This window comes from Oncorhynchus kisutch, linkage group LG14 (assembly GCF_002021735.2).
Source record: "Oncorhynchus kisutch isolate 150728-3 linkage group LG14, Okis_V2, whole genome shotgun sequence".
Classification (NCBI taxonomy): Eukaryota; Metazoa; Chordata; class Actinopteri; order Salmoniformes; family Salmonidae; genus Oncorhynchus; species Oncorhynchus kisutch.
Window position 1 is genome coordinate 30915710 of NC_034187.2, and position 15224 is coordinate 30930933.

The following is a 15224-nucleotide window of genomic DNA, read 5'->3' on the forward strand; positions in this document are numbered from 1 at the left end:
CTGCTTGGAGTTTGCCAAAAGGCACCTAAAGGACTCTCAGACCATGAGAAACAAGATTATCTGGTCTGATGAAACCAAGATTGAACTCTTTGGCTTGAATGCCAAGCATCACATCTGGAGGAAACCTGTCACCATCCCTACGGTGAAGCATGGCGGTGGCAGCATCATGCTGTGGGGATGTTTTTCAGTGGCAGGGAGTGGGGGACTAGTCAGGACTGAGGGAAAGCTGAACGGAGCAAAGTACAGAGAGATCCTTGATGAAAACCTGCTCCAGAGCGCTCAGGACCTCAGACTGGGCGAAGGTTCCCCTTCTAACAGGACAACGACCCATAGCACACAGCCAAAGAAACGCGGGAGTGGCTTCAGGACAAGTCTCTGAATGTCCTTGAGTGGCCCAGCCAGAGCCCAGACTTGAACCCGATCGAACATCTCTGGAGAGACCTGAAAATAGCTGTGCAGCAATGCTCCACATCCAACCTGACAGAGCATGAGAGGATCTGCAGAGAAGAATGGAAGAATTTCCCAAATACAGGTGTGTCAAGACTTGAGGCTCTAGTCGCGGCCAAAGGCGCATCAACTAAGTACTGAGTAAAGGGTCTGAATACTCATGTAAATGTGATATTTCATTTTTCCCCCTACATTTCTAAAGAAGCAAACATTGATTTTTTTTTTCAACTTTGTGATTATGGGATATTGTTTGTAGATTGATGAGGGGGGGTGGACAATTGATTCTATTTTAGAATAAGGCTGTAACTTAACAAAATGTGGAAAAAGTCAAGGGGTCTGAATACTTTCCGAATGCACTGTATGTTAACAAGTGCAAAGTTCATGGAGAAGGCCATTCAAGCAGTTGAACCCCCCTTGCTTGCAGGAACTATAGAGGAGCAATAGAGAACAAAGGTGGAAAGGCCCACCCCCCAAGTCATGAGGATACCTGGACCACCTATTGAGATGTATCTTTTGTTAAGTAAATCAGGTGATACAGGAGGGGAAAAGGAGACTGGAGTGAAAATTTAAGCTGAGAAGATAGGTGTCTGAAATGTTGACTTGTCTTATACCAACCTGGTCTCAGAGCATTTCATATTATTGTATACGTATATATCAGAGATACTCCATTTTGTATGATATGTTATGTTTTGTATGGTATGTATTAATTTGTGGATGTCCATGATCCAATTCATATGATATGTTTCGAATTACAATTCGTAAGAAGTTACAAATTTGCAAAATGTACAATATGTTATGAATTTGCAAAGCATGTGGTATGTTACAAATTCCAAGCTAGGTGGCTAACGCTAGGCTAGGGGTTAGGGACCATGTTGCGAATTACGGGAGTCAGGGGAGGGGCTCAGCTCCCCTGAATGATACGCTAGCTCCCCTAAATGCTTTTTGTTTCAGGTGCTTGCAGGTATTGGTGTTCTCCATGCCATCCATGGTCAAAAGAAGTAGACCATTTATTTAGCTTAATATTTTCTATATATATTTGTTTTCTTTCCTAGATCGCCTGATGATGGTCGACAACATAACTAGACAACTAGCCTACAGCTAGACAGCAACACACTTCCAATCCATCCAACAACAATACCTTAATGACAGCAGGCCTATAGTTGACCTTTTGTTAGAAGTATTCGATACATGATTTGTGTGCCCATGAGAACTATTTACACAGTGAAACATAATTACATTTTACACAGGCATAGTTACGCCCAACATTTCCTCATCGCCCATCCCCCTTCTATTGCGACTAGCCCTGATGCTCCTCCCTCTTTTTCCCCTGCTCCGCTACAAAGTTTCTACCTGCAGGCGGTCACTGAGTGTGAGGTGCTAAAGGAGCTCCTTAAACTTGACCATAAAAAAACATCTGGGTCAGATGGTTTAGATCCTTTCTTCTTTAAGGTTGCTGCCCCTATCATCGCCAAGCCTATCTCTGAACTTTTTAACCTGTTTCTCCTCTCTGTGTAGGTTCCTATTGCTTGGAAGGCAGCCACACGCGTTGTATATTTAAAAGGGAAGATCCTAACTGTTATAGGCCAATTTCTATTTTGCCCTGTTTATCAAAAGTGTTGGAAAAACATGTCAATAATCAACTGACTTGGCTTTCTTGATGTCCATAGTATTCTCCCTGGTATGCAATCTGGTTTCCGCTCAGGTTATGGATGTGTCACTGCAACCTTAAAAGGATCGGTCCCTTTTTTCCATTTTTGCCTAAAATGACATACATAAATCTAACTGCCTGTAGCTCAGAACCTGAAGCAAAGTGATACCACTTCGTGATACCATTTGAAAGGAAACACTTTGAAGTTTGTGGAAATGTGAAGTTAATGTAGGAGAATAACACATTAGATCTGTTAATAGATAAGACAAAGAAACAAACTAGGTTTTTTATTTATTTTTGTTCCATCATCTTTGAAATGCAATAGAAAGCCCACAATGTATTATTCCAGTTTAGGCGCAATTTAGATTTTGCCCACTAAATGGTAGCAGTGTATATGCAAAGTTTTAGACTGCTCCAATGTACCATTGTATTTCTGTTCAAAATGTTGTATCAAGTCTGCCCAAATGTGGCTAATTGGTTTATTAATAACTGTGCACTCTCCTCAAACAATATCATGGTATTATTTCACTGTAATAGCTACTGTAAATTGGACAGTGCCGTTATATTAACAAGAATTGAAGCTTTCTGCCCATATCGGATATGTCTATGTCCTGGGAAATGTTGTTGTTACTTACAATCTCATGCTAATAACATTAGTGCACGTTAGCTCAACCGTCCGTGGGGGGGGGGGGGGGGGGGGGCACTGATCCCGTAGAGGTTAAAGGTCCTCAATGATGTCACCATTGTCCTTGATTCTAAGCAATGTTGTGCTGCTATTTTTATTGACTTGGCCAAAGCTTTTGATACGGCAGACCATTCCATTCTTGTGGTGCCGGCTAATGAGATTGGTGTCTCTGAGGGGTCTTTGGCCTGGTTTGCTAACTACCTCTCTCAGAGTGCAGTGTATAAAGTCAGAACATCTGTAGTCTCAGCTACTACCTGTCACCAAGGGAGTACCCCAAGGCACGATCCTAGGCCCCACTCTCTTCTCATCAACAACATAGCTCAGGCAGTAGGAAGCTCTCTCATCCATTTATATGCAGATGATACAGTCTTATACTCAGCTGGCCCCTCCCCGGATTTTATGTTAAACGCTCTACAACAAAAAGCTTTCTTAGTGTCCAACAAGCTTTCTCTGCCCTTAACCTTGTTCTGAACACCTCCAAAACAAAGGTCATGTGGTTTGGTAAGAAGACTGCCCCTCTCCCCACAGGTGTGATTACTACCTCTGAGGGTTTAGAGCTTGAAGTAGTCACCTCATACAAGTACTTGGGAGTATGGCTAGACGGTACACTGTCCTTCTCACAGCACATATAAAAGCTGCAGGCTAAGGCTAAATCTAGACTTGGTTTCCTCTATCGTAATCGCTCCTCTTTCACCCCAGCTACCAAACTAACCCTGATTCAGAGGCCCATCCTACCCATGCTAGATTACAGTGACATACTTTATAGATCGGCAGGTAAGGGTGCTCTCGAGCGGCTTGGTGTTCTTTACCATTCAGACATCAGGTTTGCCACCAATGCTCCTTATAGGACACATCACTGCACTCTATACTCCTCTATAAACTGGTCACCTCTCTATACCCGTCGCAAGACCCACTGGTTGATGTTTATTTATAAAACCCTCTTAAGCCTCACTCCCCCCTATCTGAGATATATTCTGCAGCCCTCATCCTCCACATACAACACCCATTCTACCAGTCACATTCTGTTAAAGGTCTCCAAAGCACAAACATCCCTGGGTGACTCCTCCTTTCAGTTCACTGCAGCTAGCAATTGGAACGAGCTGCAACAAACACTCAAACTGGACAGTTATCACCATCTCTTCATTCAAAGACTCAATAATGGACACTCTTACCAGCAGTTATGGCAGCTTCATGTGGATGTATTGTTGTCTCTACCTTCTTGCCCTTTGTGCTGTTGACTGTGCCCAATAATGTTTGTACGATGTTTTGTGCTGCTACCATGTTGTGTTGCTACTGTCATGTCTCTGACTGATTAAATTATATTACAGGCTATTTTCAAATCGATTACCTAATGTTTGATTGATTATGTAATTTAATTAAACCATTAAACAATTAACTTGTTAATAACCTGGGGCACCACAGAAGAGTGTTTATAGAGGTGCTTTCTCCCAAATAAACTCTTAAAGATCTGAAGATCTTTTATATCAATTGCAGGGAATTATTAATCGTCACCTTATTTAGTCTCATCTGAATGTCGAAAAATTATTGGTTATCTTCACGAACCCTGGCTAACAAGTTAAATCATCAATGCAAAAAATGGCTTAATTATTTATGATATACCTAAATAATCACATATACAGTGGGGCAAAAAAGTATTGTCAGCCACCAATTGAGCAAGTTCTCTCACTTAAAAATATGAGAGAGGCCTGTAATTTTCATCATAGGTACACTTCAACTATGACAGACAAAATGAGGGGGAAAAATCCAGAAAATCACATTGTAGGATTTGTAATGAATTTATTTGCAAATTGTGGTGGAAAATAAGTATACTAAATACTTTTTTGCCCCACTGTACACAGGATGGATCATACATCCATTACTAATCATGTCATGAAAGAAAAAGTCCCTAGCGGACAAAACCGATATGACAACACAAAGAAAGGGGGTTGGGTTTGAAAGAAAGAGCGGGAAGACTGAGGGACTAAAGGAATTAGGTCTCTATCGGACCTTGAGAAGCTATGCTAACGTTAATACAGAATCTTATGCATTCTAGTGACCGCCCTTTCCAAAAAGGAAAATGCAAGATATATATTTACACTGAGCTGCGCTTCGATAGATGGGTCGATGATGGAAGACTGGTTTGCCCAGCAGAGATTGCCCTTGTCCTTTGTAGAATATTTCTGGCCGTAGTGATGTAGAGTGGATACGTTGAAGTACCCTGTCGTTCTCATAGGAGATTCCTAGGCCACATACGCTTACAGCTGCAGCTGATAACTAGACTTCTAGGATGTATCACTTCTTCTTTAGTGAATAAGAGTTCAAAGTTCATACCGTTTGCCATAATCAGTTCGCGCTGAATTCTGGCTGGTCTAGTAGAAATTCATCCTTCATCGTCACCTCCACGTCGAAATTAGCCCTTTAAACGTATATGGACACCAGTCCCCACGTCGTCGTGAACTAAGGTTGACTTCCGTCAACGGGCTTTTGTATTGGGGAGAGAAGGGCGCGTTTCATAGTTCCAATGTCTGTTCACTTGGGCGTGGCCACTGAGTGAGCATAGTTACTTATGAAAACAATTATCTCATTTAGAAGCTAAAATGACATTGAATCTTTTCACAAATAGTTTCATATTTAAACATTTAAATTGCACAACAATTCCATGTGAATCTGATAACTAGAATATGTAGACTTTCCAAAATACAATTTATGTCGTCCTATCATCAGATATGTCCCAGACACCAACTGATCTGACATCATATTCTTTAAGTACCAACGGACACTTTCAACTGGTTGGATTACAGAAATATTGTACCTTGCCCCAACCTTTTGATGTTAGCATACTCTCTCTATGTTAACAAAGGGCTTTCCAAGAGTTCATTCTGTAGGGTGGAGAGAAAAGGGGGAAATGTATTTATGGGGGTCATAAACCTCATACAACAGGGCAACGTCATGACACTACCATGTTGTTGTCATGTTGTGTTGCTACCATGCTATGTTGTTGTCTTAGGTCTCTCTTTATGTAGTGTTGTGGTGTCTCTCGTCTGATGTGTGTTTTGCATTTTAATCACAGCCCCAGCAGGAGGCCTTTTGCTAGGCCATCATTGTAAATAAGAATTTGTTCTTAACTGACTTGCCTAGTTAAAGTTCAAAATAAAAAATAACACTTATAGTGCATTTTCCGAGATCCATAATTCGTACAGGGTTTAACGTCAATGTTCTAACTCAACTGTTAAAGGCTTAATAATGACAAATAACTTTGTCATAAATGTCGTCCTTAATGTAAGGAAAGGTAGTGTTTTATGTCAAATGATCTGTGAAGACTCCAAGCATTAACTCATGAATTATGGACAACTCATGAACTACGTTGTAAAATATGTTTGATATCAGCTGATGTACGAAGGGCTATATAAATAAATTTGAAAAAATATATATATTGATTTGATTTGATTCGATTCAACCCATCATGTATTGAATCATGTATTGAATGTAGGATACCTATTTTGCCTGTGTTCATGTGTTTAAAATTTATTTGGCTGAGACGGTAGGCTACCCGCAGTGGTAGTCATTATATTGTGAAGAAGCAATGAGCATGTAGTATGCCCACACACCCAGAAACTATCAGCTATTCCTCAATCCTGATACTTTAATATTTCAACAGATAATGTTACTTGAGTCATATTACCACATTTACCTTTGTGATTCACAATCATTCCTTTATCAAATTTACTAACTCCTGTAGTTTCTAACACCCAAATAGTTTATTCAATTAACTATAGTGTTTCCCACATCCATCCCATTATCTTCATAGCTGTAAAAACATTAATTTTTCTTTTGTCTTTTCTTTTTACAATAGTAAACCTATCATTATGAGGATCATTCAATTCAGTTCTTATGTTGCACATTCATGTTCTCCCAACATATTTTTATTTAATTCACTTCTGCCTTTAGTGTTACCTAGTGCCAAACTGCATTCTGTGTTACACAAAGGAATGTAGTATTTTCTCTGAATACATTGAACATTTGACATTTAACACATTCTTCAAATTATGCAAGTTCAGGTACTATCAAAGGATCAGACAAAGGTGATTTGCTACACAAAATACAATTGTCCATCCTATGTTTGTTTGCAGTATACTTAGCCCATTCGTACCACTCGTTCTTCACTACTTCTTCTCGTGTGGTGTTCTTGAGTGGTTCTTGAGAGATATCTGTCGATTCTACAATGTTTTTGTCTTGAGGTATATCATTAGAGTTTGTCAAAAAGTTCCAAATGTCAGTAAAGAACCCTCCTGGTTCTGATGCTTCAGGTTTCTTTGTGGGTACAATGGACTGCTTGGTAAGGGCAGTTGATGTTATCTTAGTGGTAGCTACTGTGGTCTTCACAGCAGCTGCCACCATTGTTGTTGTCGTTGTTCTAGTTGTCACAGGTTCTTCCTGTTCAGGTGCAGGGGTGGGATCAATCTTAATGACCATGGTGCTACTCCCTTCGGTCACTGTTGTTCTTGTTATTTCAACTATATGTTCCTCACCTTCCACTGGTTCAATCTTGTTCATGATGAGCACCCACTCGTCTTCTTCTTTGATTAATGTCAGGTCACTTCCTTTCGGATCCCATATGACTTCTCCCTTCGTTTGATGATGTGTCCCTCCACAGAATGCAATCTCAGGTAGAGGCTTGATCCTTTTGATTGAGATTGTCTTCTGTTCACCTGTTTCAGTTATGTGTTGAGGTGGAACAGAGATTCTAACCTTGTCAGTCTTTTTGGATTGTTTGGCTGATTCCTCTCTTCTCTTCCTGTTTCCACCATACTTCTTGATTGTGTGTGAGTCTGTTGTTTCTGTACTAGTGTTCACTATTACTTTTGCTATGTCAATGCCTTTGTTCTTCTGTCGTTCTAACTTCAATTGTCTGTTAAAAGGGGACCATTCAAGAGTTGAAAAGTCAATTGTGGGGAAATCCCCATTTTCTTCAGCTTGCGGGACTTTTCCTCTTTGTGGGGTCTCTCCTTCTGTTCCTTGTGAGGCCTCTCCTCCTCTTTCTTCCCCTGAGGCTCCCTCCTCAGGCCGGACTGAACTTCCATCTGGAAGGGTGTACATTTTAGGGAAGAGATGTTCCCATTCTGTAGGTGGTACTTCGGGGTCCCACGGTGGAGGGCTTCTGTCAAAGAGGTCTGCCACAACAGGTATGTCATCAAGAGTAGCAGGCATGTTACTCCCTCCCAACCCTGGACTCTCTGGCCCCACAGGAGAGAATTCTGGTTGTTCGCAGGTTCTCTCTCCAGCGCTGTCTCTCCTTCGTCTTCTTCTGGGTGCATTAGGCGATGCACCTGTCATATTTTGGCTTTCACTTGGTCTGCTGTTCTCTCGGCTCCTCCCTGGCGTCTTGATTGCTTTTGCTGTTCCTGTTCCCTCCGGGCTCCCTCCTGGTGAATCAGCATCCTCTGTGTCCTCATCTCTATATGGTTGTGTCCTTCTTTCTGTTGGGACTCAGGTGCAGTGATTCAGATGGTACCACGTCTTGCTTCCTTTCACTTGGACGGCCGTGTTTGTTGCTGCAGCCACCTCGTAGGGTCCTTCTCTCCTCGGTTGATCCCACTTCCTCCGGAACACTCGAACGTAGACTAGATCTCCTGGTATCACTGGGAGAGGTCCTTCTGGTCCCCTTGGATCATCAGATGTGGAACCTCTCATCCTGGTTCAGGTTTCTGCCTTCTTTCTGTGAGGCATTCAGACTTAGAGACTTATGGCCTCTGTTCTATGATTACACCATACATTCTCTTACTTCCATCACTCATCACACAACAAACTGACATGAACCCTTCTCCATCTGGTTTCCTAAACATAAGACTTGGAAAGCAAAGGACAAAACATAACAGTATTGACAATGTTATGTGTTATGCATGAATATATTCATGAATACTGAAATCTGAGACCATGACAATTCCCACTCTCTCTTCACCTGACTCTATGCCTCCAGGATACTTTTCTGCTGGACTCCACAAAAATGAAAGCCCTGAAAAGCTTCCTCTTGCTTTCACCCAGTCTTCCCCTTTCGGCCCCAGGTTCTGAGAGGTGTTCCCAAATCATGTCAATTTTTACTTAGTTCCCCATCTGCTCTATTTCAACTGATAAGCATGTGCATAACCTTAATCAACATTATTTCTTCTTGAAGTAATTCAACACTGAATGGGCTTTCACATCAAGCCTTCAACATGTTGTTTAGAGTACAACTACCCTAACATCTATCCTTTTTCACATGATACATTAACAAATAAAACAAGTAACCCCCAAACTCAACCCAGTATTTCTACAGTGGAATCTAGTCTTTCTCTCCCTCTCTCTCTCTGGTTCCACATCCTCTGTCATGGTGTTTTCAAGCTCACCCATTATTCAGCTGGACCTTACTTCTTGTGAGACTTATGCACCCACCAAAGAGAGACATGACGATCTTTACCACTGCAGGTGCTGTAAGAAGTATATCCCCAGCCTGGTGTATCTTGATGTACACTCAGTCTCCAGAATTCAGCCCATGCCCTTCCATCTGGCCTCTTATGTGCTGTTTTTTCCTGAGGACATACACACTAACACATGGGTTATTTCCTGACAACAGACTTTCTTATAGCAAGAGCACTAAATCTTAATCTTTAAATAACAGCCCTATGTAAACATTCTGTCTCAAATACCTGGCCTCCTGCCACAAAAATATTCATAATGATAGCCAAATTATGGTGCCTACAGCAACTGCTGTAAGAATAACATGTAATCAGTCAAGTGTCTTCCAGTTGGAAGAATATCCAATCCTAGCAAAACTAAGTCATACGTTTCTTAAACCGTTTGCTCTAGTGTTCAAAATGCCACTACTTATTACCTTTACCATAGTCTAGGTATGTGTAATGTTCTATTTACTTTTAGAATTGTCCCTATATTTTATATCCCTATATTTTTACAAGACCAACTGTCCTTCCTTTTCTGTGAGTTATCTTGTCTATTAATATACATTGTTTCTAGAAATAACACCCCTCCGCTACCATAACCTTCATGTATGAGCCCCCAATGTAGTTACAGTTTTTTCTAGCCCATAACACATAAGTCACTATTCCTAATTTCCTTCCATAGTTTGATACATACTTAAACATTCTCAAATTTTAGTCAATTTATATCAGTCCCTCCTCAGGAACAATATACACACTTATTTTCCTCAAAACAAAAATACATTGACCAAACAAGAAAAAAATTGTAAAGTAAATTATAATAACTGCATATTTGCAATAAATTACCACTATTTGTAATGTAATTAAAACCTGGGGAAAACGTCCATCCGTTTCGCTCTATACCCATGTTGGTCTCCTTCTTCTCTTTCTTCTCTTTCTTCTTCATCCTTGGGTGTTATCGCACAACAGACTATACCTTTTATTCAATTACTTATATCATTCCAATGTATCACTCCACTTCTATAGCTCTGCAAACCACTCGCACATCTGCGAGGGCAAGCAGAATCATATCTGTCCCCATCGTAATGTATTTTCTGATGATAGAATGTTAATTATCATTAAAACGCTGGTAAGTTAAGCTTCTTGTTATGGTTTTATGTGATTGTTCCAATTCATTATTTTATTTATCCTGTTTACCGGGTAATGTTGCCCTACATTATCCAGTTTGCTCTTTCATATTCAAGCCGAATTGGTAGAATTAACGTGCGCTTCTTTCAGCGACTCTATGGCTTTATTAAATTTGGCTATCTCTATATTCCAGGGAGAAACAGTCCATTTGTTTCCATGCCACTATTTATTTATTTTTCCTAAACACTCCCTTTTATTAACTATTTCCCAAGGTAGGGCCACCCACTTTCCCAGATAATAATTCATTAGTTACAGCACTTAATACCTCCTATTAAAGCCTACTCTATAATGTCTACAACTGTATTACTGAGTACTACAGAAGCCTTAATGTCTTATTCTAGTACAGTACCTTAAATATCAGTGCTTTCCCTTTCACAGATATCATTACTATCATCATTTTATTAGTTCTTATTCTATTACTTTATTCAGTGTATTAAATCTCATTTCATATAATTTTCCTTCTAATTCAGCTATTTATAATGTCTGCACTTTCTTATATTTCTTTATTTATCCGCTTGCTATATTCTCTCAGCCTATTTTACTGTTTAATTCCTGATTCATGGTTTTAGTGAAACAAAGTCGCTATTTTTAAACTGCAGCCTCTGTCACCTGCTGTTTTCCTCCTATTTCGTTACAGGGCTTGTGATATTTTAAAATATGTGTTCTAGACTTCTATTTTAGTGTCTCTCATGCAGTTTTGTCACTTTATTCTAGACCGCCTAGATTTATTTTAACCACGTAGTATAGTTTTTGCTTATCTGTATATTCTTTCTTCCTACCTTGCACCCATTATACAGTGCCTTGCGAAAGTATTCGGCCCCCTTGAACTTTGCGACCTTTTGCACATTTCAGGCTTCAAACAAAGATATAAAACTGTATTTTTTTGTGAAGAATCAACAACAAGTGGGACACAATCATGAAGTGGAACGACATTTATTGGATATTTCAAACTTTTTTAACAAATCAAAAACTGAAGAATTGGGCGTGCAAAATTATTCAGCCCCTTTACTTTCAGTGCAGCAAACTCTCTCCAGAAGTTCAGTGAGGATCTCTGAATAATCCAATGTTGACCTAAATGACTAATGATGATAAATACAATCCACCTGTGTGTAATCAAGTCTCCGTATAAATGCACCTGCGCTGTGATAGTCTCAGAGGTCTGTTAAAAGCGCAGAGAGCATCATGAAGAACAAGGAACACACCAGGCAGGTCCGAGATACTGTTGTGAAGAAGTTTAAAGCCGGATTTGGATACAAAAATATTTCCCAAGCTTTAAACATCCCAAGGAGCACTGTGCAAGCGATAATATTGAAATGGAAGGAGTATCAGACCACTGCAAATCTACCAAGACCTGGCCGTCCCTCTAAACTTTCAGCTCATACAAGGAGAAGACTGATCAGAGATGCAGCCAAGAGGCCCATGATCACTCTGGATGAACTGCAGAGATCTACAGCTGAGGTGGGAGACTCTGTCCATAGGACAACAATCAGTCGTATATTGCACAAATCTGGCCTTTATGGAAGAGTGGCAAGAAGAAAGCCATTTCTTAAAGATATCCATAAAAAGTGTCGTTTAAAAAGTTTGCCACAAGCCACCTGGGAGACACACCAAACATGTGGAAGAAGGTGCTCTGGTCAGATGAAACCAAAATTGAACTTTTTGGCAACAATGCAAAACGTTATGTTTGGCGTAAAAGCAACACAGCTCATCACCCTGAACACACCATCCCCACTGTCAAACATGGTGGTGGCAGCATCATGGTTTGGGCCTGCTTTTCTTCAGCAGGGACAGGGAAGATGGTTAAAATTGATGGGAAGATGGATGGAGCCAAATACGGGACCATTCTGGAAGAAAACCTGATGGAGTCTGCAAAAGACCTGAGACTGGGATGGAGATTTGTCTTCCAACAAGACAATGATCCAAAACATAAAGCAAAATCTACAATGGTTCAAAAATAAACATATCCAGGTGTTAGAATGGCCAAGTCAAAGTCCAGACCTGAATCCAATCGAGAATCTGTGGAAAGAACTGAAAATTACTGTTCACAAATGCTCTCCATCCAACCTCACTGAGCTCGAGCTGTTTTGCAAGGAGGAATGGGAAAACATTTCAGTCTCTCGATGTGCAAAACTGATAGAGACACACCCCAAGCGACTTACAGCTGTAATCGCAGCAAAAGGTGGCGCTACAAAGTATTAACTTAAGGGGGCTGAATAATCTTGCACGCCCAATTTTTCAGTTTTGGATTTGTTAAAAAAGTTTGAAATATCCAATAAATGTCGTTCCACTTCATGATTGTGTCCCACTTGTTGATTCTTCACAAAAAAATACAGTTTTATATCTTTATGTTTGAAGCCTGAAATGTGGCAAAAGGTCGCAAAATTCAAGGGGGCCGAATACTTTCGCAAGGCACTGTATATATCTGTGCCCTTTTTAATTCCTATTTTTAACACCTATTGTATTTTTTACAATGGTCGTTTAACACATTATCACGTCAATGTTTTATTCTTGTTTTTACCTTCTTTTGTCCAATGTTTATCGATTTTGTTCCCTTTGTCTAGCGATTAAGAGTGTGTCCCCTTAATCTTATTACCCTGCCTGTCACAGAAAGACTCCGCCGTCCCTCCTCTGGCACGACACACACACACAACCTGTTCTTCTTTTCACCACAGAATTCTCATTCATGCGTTTATTTTCATTCGTTTATTTTCATTCGTTCAATTTCTTTATTCACATTCGTTCACATACACCCTTCGTTTTACCTAAAAACGACCTATAGTTTACCTGACTTAATTCACTTCCTCTACATAAGCTTGTATTATCCTATAGGATTTCACGCATACCCTTTGTTTTATACGTTTATGACCCTATGAGCAGGCAACTGTTGCCCCACACCAGGCCAGGCAGCTCAGCTAGAGAGCGCAAACAACCGCACCTAGTCAAAACACACAAGGTCCCCAAATGAATGGCTCGGTGAGAGTGGCAGTCCGAATCACACACACCCAACACAGGTCGCCCGCTCAGGTTGATTGGCCTGTGTTTACGCACATCCCAAAACAGATCCTGAGACAGTCGAGCCCGGTCAAGCAGAATCAGATGGAACAACTCCTCCTAATCAAACCAGACACGTGGGTCCGTTCGAACGGTCCGACCAGAACGAGTGCAAGCCCCCTCCGCTAAACACCTGACTCCAGTAAGGTTCACAGCTCCTATTCACTTAGTCCATACACATGCGCACATACATTTACATTTAAAACAACCCCAAATTCACACATGCAATTCATTGAATTCAAAAGTTCTTTAGCTTTTACTGGATTTTTAGGAAATTTAAAGAGAAACCTACGTGACGCCCCTCTCGCTGAGACAGGATCTCTGAAGCAATCTATACAAACATTTTGACCATGTAAGAACATGCTTACCTTTATAGTTAGGCGGCCACCTTTGTTTGCAAGATTGTCCAAAGAAACCTTCATCAGCCCGGAATGTCCGTGGTTCCTGTCTCTCCTGGCAAAGCTCGCCAAATTATGTCGTGGAGAATCGTAACAAAATTGAACACTTACAAGAACTTGTGAATTCAATATAGGCTTTTAATACAAACATATCAGAAGCCTAGATGGTCCACGGAACACACACTTTCCCAGAGCACTGGCTCTGTCTTTATACACTCACCATTATCTTTCAGTCCAGGCTTCCTCCATGTTCATGCCTAATAACGCCTGTATCCACTCTTGATTAGATTACAATGGTGGCAGGACCCTCTCATGTCCAAAAATTAATGTATATCTGTCTTACCCTAAGCACTTATGGCCTTTACCCTCTATCTAATCTTTATAATGATGTCCTGCTCCTTCCATAATAGATCATGTATTTAAGGGTCACCTCCTCCTCTTTGCCCTAAGCCCTTATGCACAGTAAAGCACGTATGGCTTCGGCCATTACACTTATGTCTGTGTAATCTTTGGTTTCCTGTCCGCTTTCTGTTTGTGGTCTAATGTATACCTATCTTTGCTCAATAGTGTCATATGTCTCTATATGTAACAAAAACTACAACTGGAGATTAAGTTCAAAACAAATTGGAACTCAAATCTCAAACTTCTGACTACAGTGCATTCAAAACGGGGAGAAAAAATAAAAAATGATTTGAGTGGTCATCCATCCAATTCAATCTCGGGTCTCTTTCTAGAGCTACGGCTTTCCAACCTGAAGAGCACTGACGCCATGATTTGACCTTGTGTTTATCTGAGTACCCAGTCAAGCTAAAAGTGGCTAGCTTAGCTGACAAACTACACTGAACAAAAATATGAGTGCAACATGCAATTTTTTTACTGGGTTACAGTTCATAAGGAAATAAGTCAACTGTTATAAATTAATTTGGCCAATGTGAAATCTATGGCTTTCACATGACTGGGCAGGGCTGCAGCCATGGGTGGGCCTATGCCCACTTACTTTGGGAGCCAGACCCAGCCAATCAGAAGAAAAATCCCCACTAAAGGGCTTTATTAAAGACAGAAATACTCAGTTTCATCAGCTGCCCAGGTGGCTGGTCTCAGACGATCCCGCAGGTGAAGAAGCCGGATGTTGAGATCCTGGGATGGGGTCTGCAGGTGTGAGGCCGGGTTGGATGTATTGCCAAATTCTCTAATAAGATTTGAGGCGGCGTATGGTAGAGAAAATAACATTAAATACTCTGGCAACAGCTCTGTTGGACATCCAGCAATCAGCATGCCAATGGCAAAGTTGGACTGTTCATGCTCAAAGTCAACTTTAAAAAAAAAGGGAGGTCTTGGCACCGTGTGAGAGAAACAGCTTTGACCAAATAGAATTA

General features: G+C 40.7%; 1 protein-coding gene across 1 annotated transcript; it reads right to left on the bottom strand.

Moving 5' to 3' along the window:
- Positions 1-6591: 6591 nt before the first annotated feature.
- Positions 6592-10759, bottom strand: LOC116353358 (uncharacterized). The gene is made up of 2 exons (XM_031788244.1): positions 9235-10759; positions 6592-8496 (listed from the first exon to the last, which is right to left on the bottom strand). The coding sequence occupies exon 2, from the start codon at positions 8112-8114 to the stop codon at positions 6825-6827; it is 1290 nt and encodes a 429-aa protein (XP_031644104.1). The 5' UTR covers positions 8115-8496; positions 9235-10759; the 3' UTR covers positions 6592-6824.
- Between the last annotated feature and the right edge of the window lie 4465 nt (positions 10760-15224).

What these genes read in the sequence shown, in the direction of transcription:
- LOC116353358 (XM_031788244.1), bottom strand. Translation starts at nt 8,114, where the DNA reads ATGACAGGTGCATCGCCTAATGCACCCAGAAGAAGACGAAGGAGAGAC.